The 18,037-nt window shown below is 35.4% G+C and overlaps 1 protein-coding gene across 6 annotated transcripts in view; it reads left to right on the top strand.

Annotated features, from left to right (window-relative positions):
- The window catches only part of SLC38A11 (solute carrier family 38 member 11), a 50,569-nt gene that overhangs the window by 19,673 nt on the left and 12,859 nt on the right, over positions 1–18,037 (top strand). For 5 of the 6 annotated variants that reach the window (XM_074337200.1, XM_019727488.2, XM_019727491.2 and 2 more), the window contains 2 exons: positions 16,326–16,396; positions 17,234–17,395. In XM_074337200.1, the coding sequence (XP_074193301.1) occupies positions 16,326–16,396; positions 17,234–17,395 (233 nt within the window). The remainder of the gene's footprint in view (positions 1–16,325; positions 16,397–17,233; positions 17,396–18,037) is intronic. The other variant, XM_019727490.2, reaches the window with a different exon arrangement.

Raw genomic sequence — 18,037 nt, 5'->3', positions numbered from 1 at the left:
TGAGTGAATCTGTCTAGGGGTCATTATTTAACGGTCCTGAGTCTGAACAAGGATATAGATAGAGCCTCTTGGTTTAAAGAGATTAAAGTCATGAGTACACTTTTAACTGACACATCCTTTCTAAAAATATACGTGTGATTTTGTGTTATTTTAGTTACTCTTTTGTCATTATTTTTCATGATTCATTCTACACTTACTTTTTTTAGTGTCTTTTATATACAAAATGTTATGTAAGATACTATTATGAATAAAAATCGAAATAAAATCTCTGCTGTCAAGGGGCTCACTGTTTAGTGGGGAAGATGATAGAAATGATCATCATATGGGCAATGTATCTCCATACAAAAGAAAGAGAAAAGAGAGGCCACTTCCTGGTAGGGCTAAATGAATTGATTTTATGACCAAAGAGATATTTAGTTGTGTTGTAAAGAAAATGAGACCTGTGTCTCTCTAACCTTCCTCTAGTGGTGATATCTTATTTCATCTCAGCCTTTGAAAATTTTCTAATAACAGGGATTATTTACTTAACTCTTTCAATATTTAGATGTTAAAGAAGTGTGTGTATTTTTTTTTAATACTGTGCCACCTTTAATTTCTGTTTGAATACTACTGCAAACAACTTCTGTTTGTCCAGATTTACAGTTAGGCTAATCAAACCCCATGTTCAGGGGTTGGCATAATAGCTAGTCAGACAGGCTTCTCTCTGAAAATATGATGGCCACGAATGCTCATAATCCATAAAACATGAGAAATTCAATAGTCTGTGTTTTTCCTCATTTTTGGTTCAGATGAATGATCAGAAAAGCTATACTTTTTCATGGGGTTTTTAAAGTGGTATTTGAAAAAGATCTTTCAACCCACTATCAGGAAAGAGGAAGGTCTGTAATGGCTACTGGTGTTGACCTTGTTACTATGGCAACACCTTTTTAGTGGTTGTGTTTTAAAAATAAAACACACAATTCAATTTCCTTTTCTGTAACTCATAGGGCCATAAATTCCACTTTTTGATATGATTTCAAATATTTCACAGTCCAATGATTTTCAGGTCTTTTTGGAAATAATGGTCAGCTTTATTGTATTTTCTAACCTTGTGCTTTCTAAAAACTGAGGTGACAAGGCAATTTAATTGCTTTTCAGAAAGTGTGCTAGTAGAAAAACACAATAACACAGTTTTCCCATTCTTTGTCAAACTAGAATCAGAGTCATTATTGCTATGAAAACCTTCATTCTCTGCCTTATTAATACTCAACTCTTTACATTCAGAATAGAAATGAGAGCATGAAGCTCAAATTTATAACTATTTTCTCTTCATATGACATCTCTTTTACAGCATTTTAATCAATAGTGTGGTTGATGTTCCAAACATAATTCTAAAAAGTGCAGCTACACTTTCCACAGGTATTTATGTGCATAAAATGTGCCTTCCCTAAGGATCTCAATACATACTAATTTCTTTACCCCTTATCCATTCTAATCCTGAAATTCTATAATATAATGCTATACAAAAGGAGGACCTAAAGGGGGTTAAAGAAAGGATCAGAAAAAAGTAGGTAAAGACAGAGGAATAGTGCATATTTGAAAAAAGGAATAATTAGTCTTGTCAAATACTAACCACTGAATGTTTGATAATGCATAAATTATTGCTATCTTTGTTGCAAAGGACAACAACCACAGGGTCCTAACTAAATAAAGCAAAGAGAATTTATTGACTCACTTTACTGTAAAGGTCAAGGGTAGTTCTGTTATTAGGTTTGGCTGGATTTAGGAGCTCAGTCAGTGAAATCAGACATAATTTCTATTTTTCATTTCTTGGCTTCACTTCCTGTTCTGTCTCTAGTTTCTGAAAGGCTTTCCCTTTATTTTGACAAGATGGCAGCAGCAGTCTCATCCTACATCCATTCAAATCCAAGTCTTTATAAAAAGAAAGAGGTTTCTCTTATAAGTTACCCCCAACCTCCTTCCGGTATTAGTTCTGATTGGCTCTAATGAGCACCTATGACAATCCCAAACCTTATCATCATGGCCTGTGTTGAATTGCTTGTGTTTAGATTACATGCCTATCCTTGATGTTAAGGATAGGGTCAACCCAACCAAAGCACATGGGCTGGCGGTTGGGGAAAGGATGACCCCAAAGGAAATCAAGGCAAGAAGCTCGGAGTAAACACTGCATGATGCAAACTACAGATTTCCACTTCAGGTGATAGGACATTCTGCTAAACTTCCAGAATTTCAATCAAATAATATGGGTGGAAGCCAGGTTAGAGAGAATTAAGATGAAAGTGAATGATAGGAAAGTGAATTTTGCAAACCCTGTCCCTCCTCCCCCTTTTTATTTGTGTGTGAAGAGCATCAATGAATGCAAATGACATGACAAAACAGTGACTTGAGGGAGTAAGAACTCTAAAGTACCCTTCTTACCATAGGAGATATTGAACATGTTATAGACCAAGCCAGAAGATGGAGCCAAGTCACCCAGGAGATCTTGAAAAGTTGGAATTTATGATATAGAGTAATCCTTGTTGAGGAGCCTGGATATTTCTTCCTCTTGAAACAATAAGATAAGAGTATGGAGAGTAAAATGCAGATTCCTCCTAAAGACCAGTGAAGGGAATTTGAGTGTTCATGCCCAATACCTTCCATTTTTTCAGAGATTCAATTGTCATCTGAGAATCTGTGAGACAGGAGTAGTTTCAGAACTGGAATTCTTTGGTTGGTTACATTTGAAACTTTCATCATAGGAAGTGAAAAGGGATCCACACATAGGAATAAAATAATTGTACTCTTTGTTAAATTATCTTTATTCATCTTTTCTATGGTTTGTTGTGTATTTTATGTCTTTCTCACCATATTGTAAATGCCACAAGAACAGGGGTCACATTTGTTCTTTTCACACCATATACCTGTGTTTCAGCACACTGCCTAACACAGAATCAGAATTCAGCAAAGAACTGTTGAATAATCAGTTGGATAAATTAATGGATCCACGTGCCTTCTGGTTTTAGGTGACTCAACTTGGGGGTTAACTGACCAAAATTTTGAAGTAATGAGACAATAAAAATTATCTTGGGATGATAAAAATTTCATGCAGAAACATTTCCTGTCCAAGAAAATTTCCTGAGCCTACCTCCATGGTAGCAGAATTTGCTAACTCATATGCTCAAATACCATTTGACTTCAAGTTCTGCAGCACTGTTAGAGCTAGTGGTAAGTGTTACCAGACAGATTGCCTACATAATGCAACAAACAGACCCATCATTTAAGTTGGGTCTATATGAAAATAGGAAAAACAGCTGCAAGGCAGTATATTCTCAGAGAAGATTAGTCTAATTGCTCTGTTAGTGGAGCTGGAGGAACAGCCCAGGCTGCTCAGTGTTAAGAACTCATTCTGTCCATCACAGTTATTTTTATAAATGGCTGCCTTAGTGAGGTTTGCCACCTGTCTGTTATTTACAGTGAGAAGACAGACCGGGCTCTGGTATACATTCATAACCAAAGAACAAACCTACAGTAACTTGCTTAGCCTGCTCTTTCAACTAACAAGCACTTAGTAAATGTTTTGCTGATGCCAGTCACGCTTCTAGATATTGGGGCTGCGAAGATGACGAAAGCACAGTCCCTGACCTCCGACACCTGTGGTTTGTGGAAGGGGAGAATAGACCTTTGAAAGATAATCTCAATATCATACTTAGAATTGTGGGGAAGTGCCGTGGAAACAGAGGAAGGGCTCTTAGCCCGACCTGCGCAGGCAGGTACTATTTCAAGATAAGATAATATGTGATCTGCTGCTTGAAAAAATGTACTGGCATTAGTTGTGTCAAAAAAGAAAGTGGGGAAAGGTTGGAAGCTATTGTTGGCAGAAGTGTGTCAGGCTCAGAGGTGTGATGTATATAATGGCAGAAGTTCAAGTTTCTAATATTAGGAAGGACAGACAGTTTGCCATTGGTTAGGGGAAATATCAAATAAAACTAAAGGTACCTCCATTGAAAATATTCTCAAAAACTATGTTGCTTTCATGTTGCCCCTCAAATACATATTTTATCATAGTTTTAACAACGGTCGTGTCTCCATATTATCTCTTTTGAAAGACGGTTGAAGATAGTTCTTTCCAAATCTACTGACGCCCACTATATAGTTTCAGAGTTTTGGTGATTCTGAGCTGAGAGTTTGGCTCGAGTTTGTGCAAAGAAGTGATCGTAAAGAGGTTGGCAGAGACCATGAGAGGAAAGCTTTATGTGTAGTGCTAAGACACTTGGATTTGTTCTTTACTTGCTGGGGCATTGAAAGTTCTTAAGCAGGAGAGTGACCAGAGCTAGTCTCCATTTCAACTGGACTTCTCTTACAGCATAAATTGAGGGTAGAAAGACCTGGAAGGAGGCTATCTGAGGCAAGCTAACAGGCAAAAGACAACTGGAACAGTGGCAGGGCAAAGCTGGTAGAAATGAAAAGGAGGAAGAAGGGTTGCCGGGGGGGGGGGGGGGCAGTGGTGATGGCAAGCTTTCCAGTTTGGATAACTAGAGTGGTAGATGGTCCAGAACTCACCACCAAAAGGAGAAAATGGAAGAATCTGTTCAGTCAATTAGCATTTACTAAATGCTTACTGTTCCCGTCACTTTTCTAGGTACTGGAGCTGGGAAAATCAATTTAGCACAATCCTTTTCTTCAGGTCTCTTAAAACTTATTGTGGGCAAGGTGGAGTAGACAAACACTTAAAAGATACCTTCAGTAGACTATTTAATAGAATTATGAGCGGGCTGCTATGGAAACAGAGGAAGAGACCCCCTCCCCAGATTCTTTTAAGTTATTAAGCAGGATAGGAAAGGAAGCAGGTCTAGAAAAAACATGTTTTTAATATTTTAATATCTTGATTTTGAGTAACACTTGGCATAGAGAGAGAAGAAGCCTCCCATAGTTTTGGAAATGCAAGTCTAGAGTTTAGGGAGAGTCTAGAGACAAGATTATGCAGGGACAGCTTATGAGGTTTGACAATTAAGTTCGCGAACTTGTTGCAACGATGTTGCTAACCTTTTTTGATATCAGGAGGATTATTCACTATGAGTTTGCACCAACTGGACAAACAGTTAACCAAGTTTACTATTTGGAAGTGCTGAAAAGGCTGCATGAAAAAGTTAAATGACCTGAACTTTTTGCCAACAATTAATGGCTCTTGCATCACGACAATGCACCAGCTCACATGGCACTGTCTGTGAGGGAGTTTTTAGCCAGTAAACAAATAACTGTATTGGAACACCCTCCCTACTCACCTGATCTGGCCCCCAATGACTTCTTTCTTTACCTGAAGATAAAGGAAATATTGAAAAGAAGACATTTTGATAACATTCAGGACATCAAGGGTAATATGACAACAGCTCTGATGACCATTCCAGAAAAAGAGTTCCAGAATTGCTTTGAAGCGTGGACTAGGCACTGGCATTGGTGTATAGCTTCCCAAGGGGAGTACTTCAAAGGTGACTGTAGTAATATTCAGCAATGAGATATGTAACACTTTTTCCTAGGATGAGTTCGAGAACTTAATTGTCCGACCTCATATAAGGTGGAGAAAGGTGAAACACAAGTAGAACCCCAGTGGAAAATAATTATCTGGAGTTCACATCTGGCACATTATATTTTAATGTAATTCTGTTTTGTGGAAAACATATTAGAGAACTAAAGCAACACTCATAATTCTAATAAGTTTTCATTATGTTAAAAAGTAAAATCCTGCCCCCTCCCACACACTGTCTGCCTTTTGAATCCCAAGTGACAAAAACAGTTGACACCAATTATTAAAAAGTTGACAGAGGAATTAGATCCAATCCTGGAAAAAAGAATAGAAAAGTAGGTGACTGAATAAGAATCAGAAGTGGTTGGTGTCCCAAATGAGAAAAAGGAAGTATTTGTAATGTTTGTGGTGCCAAGCTGTGTAAGCTTTTTATATGATTCATATTAAAAATCAAAATATTATTTTGGCAAAAAAAATCAGCATAATGTTTTATGTAAATTTTAATTCAAGATTAGCTTTATGCAAAATGTGTGTTTTTTTTTTTAAATGAATCAGTTTTGATGTTTAGAGTGATTCCCAAGAAGAATTTTCCCGAACAGCTTTATATGTTCATGTAAATCACAGTTGTCTAGAGAACAGAATTAGAAGGAAAGTGAGCTGGAGCCAGGAAGGGGCAGAGAGCTTTCAGCAGATGCCCAAGCTGGGGAAGTGGGCAGATCTGCCTGTGTCATTAATAGCTTGTGGGGTGACAGGAAACTGGAGCCTTTGTTTATGTGCCACTCAGAGCTCCTAACTAGCAGACGTGTCTGGTTAAAGAGGTTAACATGTAAGGCTTCTTAACAAAAATGCAGGCTCTGCCGAGATAGTATGACTTGGAAGGTGTCTGCGTTTAGCTGAAAAGAATCTGGGTGGGTATGACAGAGAGGTGTGATGTTTGATCCTCCTGATGGGAGGGAGCTCTTGTGTTCTGGGGATCAGAAGCAATCCCCCTGCAGCTTGTTTTCATAAGTCTGTGAAGACCAGAGATATTATTTGCTAGGACTTGCTTCCTACTGCTTTGCCTTATTACTGCTACTCAGCTGTTGTAAAGATAAGATGGAGTTCATCTTTCAAAATAGGATGAAATGCCTGAATCCAAGAATCCAAGCTGAAATAATATCGCAGAATGAATTTAACTCCCCCAGACCTACCCACTCCCACCTTCCCCCCACACAAAAAAGTTTCAGAAAAAAAAAATGTAGCTAGAATATGACTGGATTTTTTAGTATAAGGAAAACAATTACTCTCTTGAAAGTATTTTTCATACCAAGGCTGCAAACTGCTATAAGCCAGCCTCTATTTTTGTTAGTATTAAAATATATTAAAACACTTCAAACATTGCTTCTTAAGTGATATGAACCTTATAGCTAGCCTCCATTATGTTGCCATAATGTATTTGAAGCTTTGTAAAACATTTTAAAGGATCCTGCTTCTTCCCAATATAACTTTCATTTTGATTTATTTTTTTCCTCCAAAAATATGTATTTACATATTTTTATAAAATCAAATGTTAAAAATGGCTCTTAATGAAATTGAGCAGCCACCTACCAAATATTTTCCTATTTCTGATGTGTCATTTGGAATTTATATTTTTACATCTACATAATATGCTTGTAAGTGCTATTTTTGCATTCTCACTCTTGTCATACAGTAAATGAAGGTGAGCTCTCTCAAATGATCTTTTCTCTTCTACCATATCTTAATACGTGGAGATATAACACAATGTTCAAAATTAAATAGCTATATTCTCTTTTTGCACACTATTTTTTTCTAGAATTAACACTTGGTTTTGGTTTTCTCTTCAACCATGTTTAGCTGGATGTCCAGATTCGATTTTTCAGGACTTTATTTTTCAGAGCAGTTTTAGAGTCACAGTTGAGGAAGGCACAAGGGATTTTCCATATACTCCCTACCCACAAATATGCATGGCATCCCCCAGCGTGGAACGTTGGTTACAACTGATTAACCTAGATTAGTATATCAGGATCACCCCACGGCTATAGTTTATATTAGAGTTCACTTTTGGTGGTGTACATTCTGTGGATTTGGACAAATGTGTAATGACATATATCCATCATTATGCTATCATGCAGAGTATTTTCACTGCCTTAAAATGTCATCTATGCTCTACCTATTCATCCCATTCCCCAACCCCCAACCCCTGGCAACCACTAATCTTTTTACTGTCTCCCTAGTTCTGCCTTTTCCAGAATGAAGTATAGTTGGAATTATACAGTATGTAGCCTTTTCAGATTGGCTTTTTGCACTTAGTAATATGCATTTAAGGTTCCTCCATGTCTTTTCATGGCTTGATAATTCATTTCTTTTTAGCAGTGAATACGATTTCATCATTTGGATGTACCATAGATTCTTTGTTCATTTACCTACTGAAGGACATCTTGGTTGCTTCCAAGTTCTGGCAATTATAAATAAAACTGCTCTAAACATCATGTGTAGGTTTTTGTGTGGACATGTTTCAAATCCTTCTGGGTAAATACCAAGGAGGGCAATTGCTGGATCGTAAAGCAAGAGTATGTTTAGTTTTGTAAGAAACCGACAAACTGTCTTCCAAAGTGGCTGCACCAGTTTGCCTTCCCACCAGAAATGAATGAAAGTTCCTGTTGCTCCACATCCTTGTCAACATTTGGTCGTCTCAGTGTTCTGGATTTTGGCCATTCTATTAGGTGTATAGTAACATCTCACTGTGTTTTAATTTGCATTTCCCTGATGACAAATGATGTGAAGTATCTTTTCGTATGCTTATTTGCTCTCGGTACTTATTCTTTGGTGAGGTGTCTGTTAAGGTCTTTGGCCCATTTTTAATTGGGTTGTTTGTGTTCTTATTGTTGAGTTTTAAGTGTTCTCTGTATATTTTGGATAACATGAGATGTGTCTTTTGCAAATACTTTCTCCTAGTTTAGCTTTTGATTTTGATCATTTTTGTTACTCGTCCAAATGCTCAAACATAAGATAATCTACCAATTTATTTTTCTTTTTTCTGGAGACGCCCTCCTCCCAGAGCCTTCTCTCCTTTTGTTCCTTTCTAGATGGACTGATTTTCGTTTGCTGCTCATTGTCATTCTAGGACTTCCTTTTTTTGCTAGATACCCTCTAGCCAGGATCTCAAATCTTTCATTTTTCTTTTTCTTTTTCTTTTCCTTTTTCTGGAGCATCCTGGATAGCTCTCAGGTGTCTCTGAGTCCTGCACACACAGGGGATTTGCAAAGTGAATCAGCTCTTTCTCATCATTTGCTCTCTCTGTGTGGTTGTAATGTCTCCCATTCTCTGCAGTTACCAGGTAAGCATCTGCTTTCCTTTTCACAAAATGTCTTCTGCACTATCCCTTTTTCCATGGTCTTCTTCCCTGTGGGTTTATCCCTCTTTTGAATTCTCTTAGGAGAATTTTAGTGAGGGCTGAGGTGAGAGAAAGAAGATAAATTTAATGTGGCCCATTCACCATGGTTGATTGTATGTCCAAGTTTAACTTTTAATTATTAATTTGCTGAGGATTTAAGTACAAACATTTTATTTAAAATATATTTTCCTCCTTATGGAAGTTATTTCATTTTTTTGTGTGAGGCTTGAACTATGCCATAAAATATAGGAGAATTAGTGTGCAGGAGGAAAATGGTTAGAAAATTCTCTCTCAGAATTTATCCAGTTACTGGATCTAATCCCCTTCTCTACAACTTACAGCTTCTATTACACTATTACTTGATGGGGAGATTAAGAAATGAAAGGAAGAACAAGTACCATCTGTATTATCACTTAATCGAAAGCTTTGGGAAGAGATATCTGTGAAAAACAATGACTACACTATGATTTTATCTTGTTTTGCTGGATATTTCTTTATTTCTCATTTTTATTTATGCACTCAGTAAAAGTTTTTGGGTTTTTAATTTGGTAACAATCATGAGATATATATTTTCTATTGCTTCCAAAACTATTAAACACACAAGCACACACACACACACACACACACACACACACAACCCTCAAGATTTTATAACGTGGTGCAAGGCCATTTCACCTTATTAAAACAAAATGCAGTACCTCCAAATAATTCCTGAAAGTGAAACTAGTTAGCCTGATCAAGTAGGTAGGCTTTGTCTCTGTATAAGAAGGTAGTGCTAAGTATTCAAGAAATGAACTTAAATATCACTATATTTATGTTTTATCAACATTAATGATAAAATATTGATATATTCATTCATAATCTTTCCTTGTAGTAAAATGCAAAAGGAAGAAATTCTGTCTTTGCAATACTGACAGAATAAATCCTTTCTATAATTGGAAATTTATATAACAAAAATAAAAGTAACCTTTAATTAATATGTGTGTGTGTGTGTGTGTGTGTATATGTGTGTAGATAGAAGCTTAAAAATGTAAAAGGTTAATTTTATATATTTTTTTCCTTTCCAGTGATTAGTCTAAGATGTTATCTGGTAATTAAATAATCAGGAAATTTGCCTTTCCGTTTTAGATGTCAAATATCTAAAGGTTTAATGAGTGCTTTCTTTTAGTCAAACATTTAATTATCTTTCATTGATGGTAGTCTCCACACCACTGTAGCAAAATTTATCATATCACTACAGAGCTACAGCTTAGCTGGGGAGACTGATGGCTGGGCTAAGACAAAAATCCTGCAATAACATAAGCAGATTCAAATACCCTGAGATTGTCTAAAATGGCTTCATGCAGCTGGAACTTGCAAAAATTTGGCAGATCCAGTTGTGCAGAAAATGGTGTATGGGATAGAACACTGAATATTTGCTGTGAATACCTAAAGCATGAATGAGCCATTTCATCTTTTTCATCATTGTCAACCAATGACTGCCTATTTGGTTACATGTATGCCTATTATCAAGGTTAATCATTCACTTATTTTAAATAAGAGAGCTTGCCTTCCACAAGGTCCCTTCATTCTCTAAAAGTATATAAGTAACATGATGAAGAGTGTCTGTCATGTCTGTCATATACCTGAAGGTCCTTACACCCAGACTAAGACATTTATTTTTACTTTAATGATAACATAAGGAAAGTGAGGAAGAGTGGAAGAAAGTCTCAGCTAACATTAATTATCCACTGTATACCATAGTCTTACATTCATTTTGTCATTTAACCCATATGTCAGATTTGTAAAATAGAATTATTAATATTGTCTTTGTTCTACAGCAGAGAAGACTGAGACCAGTGCCACAGAGTAATCTGCCCAAAGTCACCTTGCTAGTATATCATAAAGTTAAGATTTAAATCCAAAGCTCTCCGACTTTAAAGGCCGTTTATTTTCCTCGATAGCTTGCTGTATTCCACCTGGTTTTTCTTAGTAGTGAGAAGGGTTGTTCTTCACAATAGAAATTAAGTTCATTACTCTTTTAGTTGTCCTTCATTGGTAATATTAAGCACAGTTTGGTCAGTAGCCGGCAAATAATCCCATGGAATGAAAGAAGCAGGTGAGAGACATGTGAGGGTAAAGAGCTGGTCTGTGCCTCAGCAGGTAACTTGAACACCTGCTGAAGAGAGGAAGTTGACTGTGGTGGACTAATTTCAGAACTACTGGCCTCCATTGCAAACTCTAGACACACACCAATAAATGCAGTTGGTGTCCGTTCCTCAGGGGAATGAACTTTGACAGTAGCAGCAGAATCTAAAACAAAGAGAAATTGGAGAGTAGTATTTATTTTGGGTTTTCTTCAGAAGAAAACTCACCTCACTCTGTACAAAAGAAATACTCCAAAAGAGTTATATGTTAATTAATATGTTTGAATTTGAATAATCATTTAAAAGCCATGCCTTGTTTACAGGTAATCTATGGTGTTTACAGGTAATCTATGGTGAATTATTCTTTCAAAATTTTTTAAAGCACTCATCCCGTCATTTAATCATTTCATAATAACAAATTAAATTTTATTTAGTTGATTCATTTCAATATGACTACCGTGTACTATGTCTTTTCCCCTGGCCCCTATTCATAATGACAATTTCAATTTATCCTAGTTTGTTGTTTTTTTGCTTTCTTGTTTGTTTCGAAAATTCTCTAATATCCATGGTTCTTTATAAGTTAAAGTATTCTTATTGTTTATTGTTATACTCAAATCCCCCATTCTTCAACTCGCCTCTCAGAAAGTTCAAGAGGTAAATAGTAGCTGAAATTTATGGCATAAGCTACACTACAGGAAAAATTAAACCTCTTTAGGCAATTTCCATAATTCTTTTCGACTATTAGAAGGTAATTAGGTTTTCTGAAACAAAAATTACCTACATGACTCCTTGTAGATCTCTGTCGTACAATATAGAAACAACTAGCCATGTGTGGCTCCTTAAATTTAAATTAGATAAAATTTAATAAAATGTAAAATTAATTCCTCAGTCGCACTAGTCATAATTGCAAATGCTCAAAAGCCACATGTGTTTAGTGGTAACCATATTGGACAGCATAGATACAGAAGATTTTCATCATCACAGAAAATGCTGTTTGGTGCTGTTCTAGGTTACAATATAGAATATAAACCAAGATAGTTGACCTCTTCTGTCCTTTTTTCTGCAATATTCCCAGTGATTGTAAGAGTACTTGCCACATAAATAGTGCTTAACAAATATTTGCTGAAAATTAAATGAATAAGTGATTGGAAAGCAGGAAGAATGTAGTTTCAGTTATAGAATATTTATGGAAGTTTAAGGTTAAAAATTAAGTTCAGATCCAGAGGAGTTTTATGTACAAAACATTGTATAATTACATAAACTTCAGGAAATAGGAAATTGGCCAAATTTTTTTGAAATATTTTTCTATACTTGCTTTCAATCTTTATGAGCAATAGACTATCATATTTAAAATTCAATTCATTTCTCTTTCCTTAAAGGTAACTATGTTTAAACAATAAAGGTAACTATATTTACACATAATATTATGTTTAAATTAGTTTGAATCATTCCTGTTCATGTTTTTATACTTACACTATGCATTTATGTATTGATAACAATATATAGTATTGAATAGTATGTTTATAAAATATCCATAACCATTTTCCCCCTCAATATTGCAATCTACATATTTCCACTTTGTTACAGTTAGCACTGGGTGAATCTTTTCAATTGTTCTATAGCACACAAATTTATGATTATGTCATATTTTACTTGTGAACTTATTTATCTATTCTGTTGCTGGACATTGAGATTATTTCCAAAATTTGGCTAATATAAACAATGTGGCAGTGAACATTCTTATCCATATTTCGTGGTGCATGTGTGTATTTCCCTAGCCTAGGGTATATACCTAAAAATATAAGTGTTTGCTTACAAGCTTTGACTAAGTTCAGCTTTACTAGACATTGCCAAATTCTTCTCCAAAGTGTTTTACAATTTACAGTTCCTTCTATAATAATTGCAAGTTGTCCTTTCCCAGGAATATATCAACATTGCTATTGTTGAGTTAGATAGATAAAATGCTCTTTTTTATGGGTTCGTTTTAATTTCTCTAATTATTAAGGATGGACTTGTACCATATTTATTAGCTATTCTCATTTCCTTTTCTATAAATTGATGGCTGTCCATTGCTCATTGGTATATCTTTTTCTCATTAATTTTCAGGAGTGTTTAGTATACTAGATAATAACCTTTTCTAGTTTATATGCATGACAAATCTCATCTCCCAGTTTTTCACTTGTCTTCAACTTGGTATATGGATTGTTTTATTATACAGACGTTTTATATTTATCTTTGATTAATTTTATTAAGTGTATCAATCTTTACCTTTATGGTTTTGCTTTTATGGGTTTTTTAAAAAATTATTTTCACTCATTATCATATTTTATTCTTTGAATTTAAATATTAATTTGGAGAGAATTGACATCTACATGAGATTGAGTCTTCCCATTCATGTGTGTGAAAATGCTATATTTCTCTAATTATTTGTACCTTTCAATAAAATTATATCATTCCATTAAGATTATGGACATCTTTAAAAATATTTAGTATTTTTGTTGTCACTGACACTTGAAAAACAATTTTATTGGTTGTTATCTGTGTGCTAAAATCCTATTAATTTTTGTATATTGAGTTTGTATCCAGTAACCTTGCTGAATACTCCAATAGCTTGTCAATATATTCCCCTGAATTTTCTGTGTACATAATCATATTGTGTACGATTCATTTATTACTTTTCAGTTATTACATATTTTATCACTTCTTATTTTATTATATTAGGTAGGAATTCCTGTAATGTGTTCTGAAAGCCATAATAGTGAACATCCTTGTCTGGCTTCTGCCTTTATTTGTAATGTTTCTAACTTTTCACTCCTAAATATGTCATTTGCTATAAGTTTTTATGGATATTCTTATTAGGTTAAGGAAGTTCTATTTTATTAACATCTTGCTTCACATGCTTATCATAATAAATAGTTCATTGTAGGCTTTTTTACAATTTTTGAAATGCTAATCCTTTTTTCTCCATTAACCTATTAATGTGATGAGTTACATTAATAGTTTCTTCTGTTATTGAACTACCCTTGCGTTTATTGGAAAAACTCTTCTTGGTCATGGGTGTTTTTTTGATTTTGTTGTTCATTTGTTGTTTTCTTATACATTGTCTTGATTGCATTTGATAATATTTTATTTTCTATTTCAGCATCTATAGTCTAAAGTCAGAACAATCTATGACTTTATTTTCTTATCCACTTTCGGTATCTAGGCTTCAGAGCCTCACAAAATATACCAAAGAACTTTCTCTTTTTTTTCCCTGTGGAAATGGTTGTTTCTGGAATTCAATTGTAAGCTATTTTATAAAAGATAGCAAAGCTATATTCATTGTCTCTTCCTACTCTTTCCCTAGATTTGGGTACACATCATTTGCCTGTCTGTGCCATCTTTTTGGATACTTTCCATCTTATAAAATCAGCATCATTAACATGAACACAGAAAACCCCAAATTATCTCTAGGTACTGTTTCACACTCCATTTTTGCTAGGAATATACTCAAGGAACCATATAGACCAAGAAATTTTTTTAAAAATTTAAGAAGACAAATAAAAATCAAACTCCTATGTTTTCATTACTAATGTACGAGTTGAAAAGTCTGACACCACTACAATCTATACCAAAGAAAAAAATGAGTTTTTTTCACGTGCCAATACCTTTACAGGGAAAGTAGATCTTTTGAGACAGACAGAAAATTAAAGATCTCCAAGTTTCTGCAATTGTTAGTACTTCCTTTTCAAAAAAAAAAATGTAAGGACCATAGATAAAATATGTACCTTTCTACGTTCACATTGGGATTTAACAGGTACGCTGCTAGCAGTTCATGTTCATTGCAGTAAGAGCAGTGGAGGCGGCAGGTGGCAGCAGCCCCACTCAAACTAGAGAAGAGGAGCAAAGCTTGTGACAGCTGGCGGCCTCCCTTGTCGGCTAGCTAGTTCCTTTGTCTGTAACTGCTCGTTTCAAATGTGGAAAGAAATGATATAATGCGTAAATCCCACTAACTTTGACAAGACAAATGGAACTTTTTGTGTCTACTTTACATCGAGAGTTGATCATAAACATAAAAGAGATGGGTTTACACCTAGTGCCTTTATACTTTTTCTAGGACTTTTCTTCGCTGTTCACCTTTTCCAATTTCATGCATTCTTTCAGTCTTGCGACAGTCTTTTCTTTTCAGGGAAGCTGGCAATACTTTTAGACTTTTTGCTATATTTTATTAAGTGACAGTGAATAAAAACAATACTAATACATAAGCTGATAATACAAGTGACTGTGTATTGAACACTTAATATATGCTAGGCTCTCAGAAGTTTTGCATCACTTAACTCACACAATAACTCAATTAAGTGCTATTATTGTCATCCCCATTTTATAGATATCAAAACTGAAGCACAGCAAGGTTAGGTAACTTACCTAGGATCACACAGCTAATATGTGGAAGAGGACCAAAGACCAACACAGGCTGTCTGACCTGGAGCCTGTGCTCTTCACCATTACTCGAGGGTGTATTAATCAGGGAAACCAATCTCTGCCAATAGACAGGCTGGCAAATATTTTAATTCCACTAAGAAATAAGTTTCTTCAAGTTATTTTAAGTGTGTATGTTTCCAAAACCTCTTTGAGAGAAGTATATCCACAGCTGAGAGTTCTGGATGGAAGATATACTGGGACGGACAGACCAAGGAGAGAAATCTCAATGTCTTTATTTACTGTCTGTGAAAGCTTCACAAGTTATGTCATCACCCAGAGCTTAACTCTCCTAACGTATTAAAGGATGATAATAGTACTTAAGTGTTATTTTGAAGATTGAGATAATACAGGATAGTTCCCAGAACATAGTTAATTAAGTACATCATTGATTCATATTCATGTCTACCTTCCTCAATAAACTGTAGTGCCAACTATGAATTTCCTTGGGTAGAATGAGCCCAGAAAAATGAGTAAAAGGGGAATAAAGGGTAGTATTGATTAGTTGAGGAAGAATACTGCATTATTAATTGTCCTATCTCCCTCAGTGAGTATCTCAAATGATAAGTGCAAAACAAATGTTAAATTGATGAGTAAGTGAAGTCACAAAATTGTCAATGGATATTTTAAATATGTAAAAATAGAGTCTTCTCATGTAATGGGGGATTAACAGATAACATTGATATTCCTGGGAAATTTATTCACAATTAAATAAGATTAATGGAGACCCCTTAGTAATTTCTGACTTAAAGGGATTCAATTTATATTGTGACAGCATTTCTTGTTTTCTGATATACTTATGCTTGTATGTTTACTCATTGATCAAATTAACTCATTTCTCTTGTAGACCAAAAACAGAAGATGCCTGGGTATTTGCAAAACCCAGTGCCATTCAGGCTATTGGTGTTATGTCATTTGGTGAGTATGTGTTTCCAAAGGCCCTTTCTCAATGTGGACTCTTCTGTATAATGCAAAAGTGCTGTGGTTTATATTTGTGTCTAGAGAACAGATGTCCTAAGTTTTAGACATCCTATTAGCAGCATATGATCCAGTTTGTGCCAACATAAAATTAGGCTCAAACTTTTCTCACTCTTCACTAAAATTTGCTTCAATTTGGACAAGTCTCTTTTTCATGCAGAAAACTCGTTAACGTCATCTTGTTTCTTAACTTGAAAATCTAGCAATATTATGGACTGCAAAACCTTGCACATAAATTATTACAAATTACTAAAAAAAAAGTATTACAAATTACTAATCCGTTATATCCCAGATTGGAAAGGAAGCGTTGGATTGAAAATATTGTGTCATTTAGATTTCCCCTTAAGATTAGAAAGGCCATTAGGAAATGGAAAATGGGAGAGAAAATTGAACAGACCTGCTTTATATCAAGAGTGACATGAAAAAACTACACAGCCTGATGTGAATGAAATTTCTCATTCCCTAAGCTGTTAGTTAGAATGATGATTTTGTGACATATGCAGTAAATTAGTATATTTGAACTTCAGTTCATTGGCATTCCAAAGTACTGTGTTTCCCTGAAAATAAAACCGGATCTTATATTAATTTTTGCTCCAAAAGACTCATTAGGGCTTATGTTCAGGGGATGTCCTCCTGAAAAATCATGCTAGGGTTTATTTTCTGGTTAGGTCTTATGTTCAGGGAAACACAGTAGCATATACTTATGGATTTTCAAAAGTAAAGAGAACGCTAGTGTTTGCTTTAATAATGCTCTTTTTTTGTTTGTTTTTCCCCCAGCATTTATTTGCCACCATAACTGCTTCTTAGTTTATGGTTCTTTGGAAGAACCCACAGTAGCTAAGTGGTCCTGTATCATCCATGTGTCCACCTTGGTTTCTGTATTTATCAGTATTCTCTTTGCTACATGTGGATACCTGACATTTACTGGCTTCACCCAAGGTAAATGAGAGGTGCAGTCTTCCCAGATTTTGGTATCCATATGGCGTGGTGCCGTCCTTTCTCAATTTAGGTACAATTATACCCAATGTTCTGCTTTGAAGTATCACTATCTCTTCTACCCATTTTCTCCTCTACTTTCCTGCCTCTCTGCTGTTTCCGTTTCCTAAGTTTTCTCTTTTTTAAACTGCTAAGCTTACTTCTGTAGCCCATGCTCTCTCCTTCCATGCTTTCATTTCAAAGCACATGAATTCTGGCATCCCTCTCTACTACTCCACTGCAACAATATCCTCCCCATCTTCAAAGCTGCTAATCTTCTTGGTTCTGATTCCCTTGGACCTCTCTGAATCACTTAACAGTTCTGAACATTCTTTCCTTCAGTAGAGAAAAGAGCACTACCATACAATCATTCTTTCTGTTGATATTTTTTCTCTCCGAGAAATTCATCTTTGCTTTTTCCTACCTCCTCTCTACCTATGCCCTCCTACCCCCCCACCCCTCCCACCTACCCCCCTTAACTGGCTCAGACAAGTTGCCTTTTTTTCCCCTCTCCACAAATTCTCTGGATATTTTCATTATTTTAACTAGTCCAGACCTTCCTTTTCATCTCCAGCCTCTTGCCTGGAGGACATTTCTACTTAGTTG

The sequence above is a fragment of the Rhinolophus sinicus genome, linkage group LG01 (assembly GCF_036562045.2).
Source record: "Rhinolophus sinicus isolate RSC01 linkage group LG01, ASM3656204v1, whole genome shotgun sequence".
NCBI classification, from domain to species: domain Eukaryota; kingdom Metazoa; phylum Chordata; class Mammalia; order Chiroptera; family Rhinolophidae; genus Rhinolophus; species Rhinolophus sinicus.
Note: the sequence above shows the minus strand (reverse complement) of the source record. Positions and strands in the feature narration are given on the sequence as shown.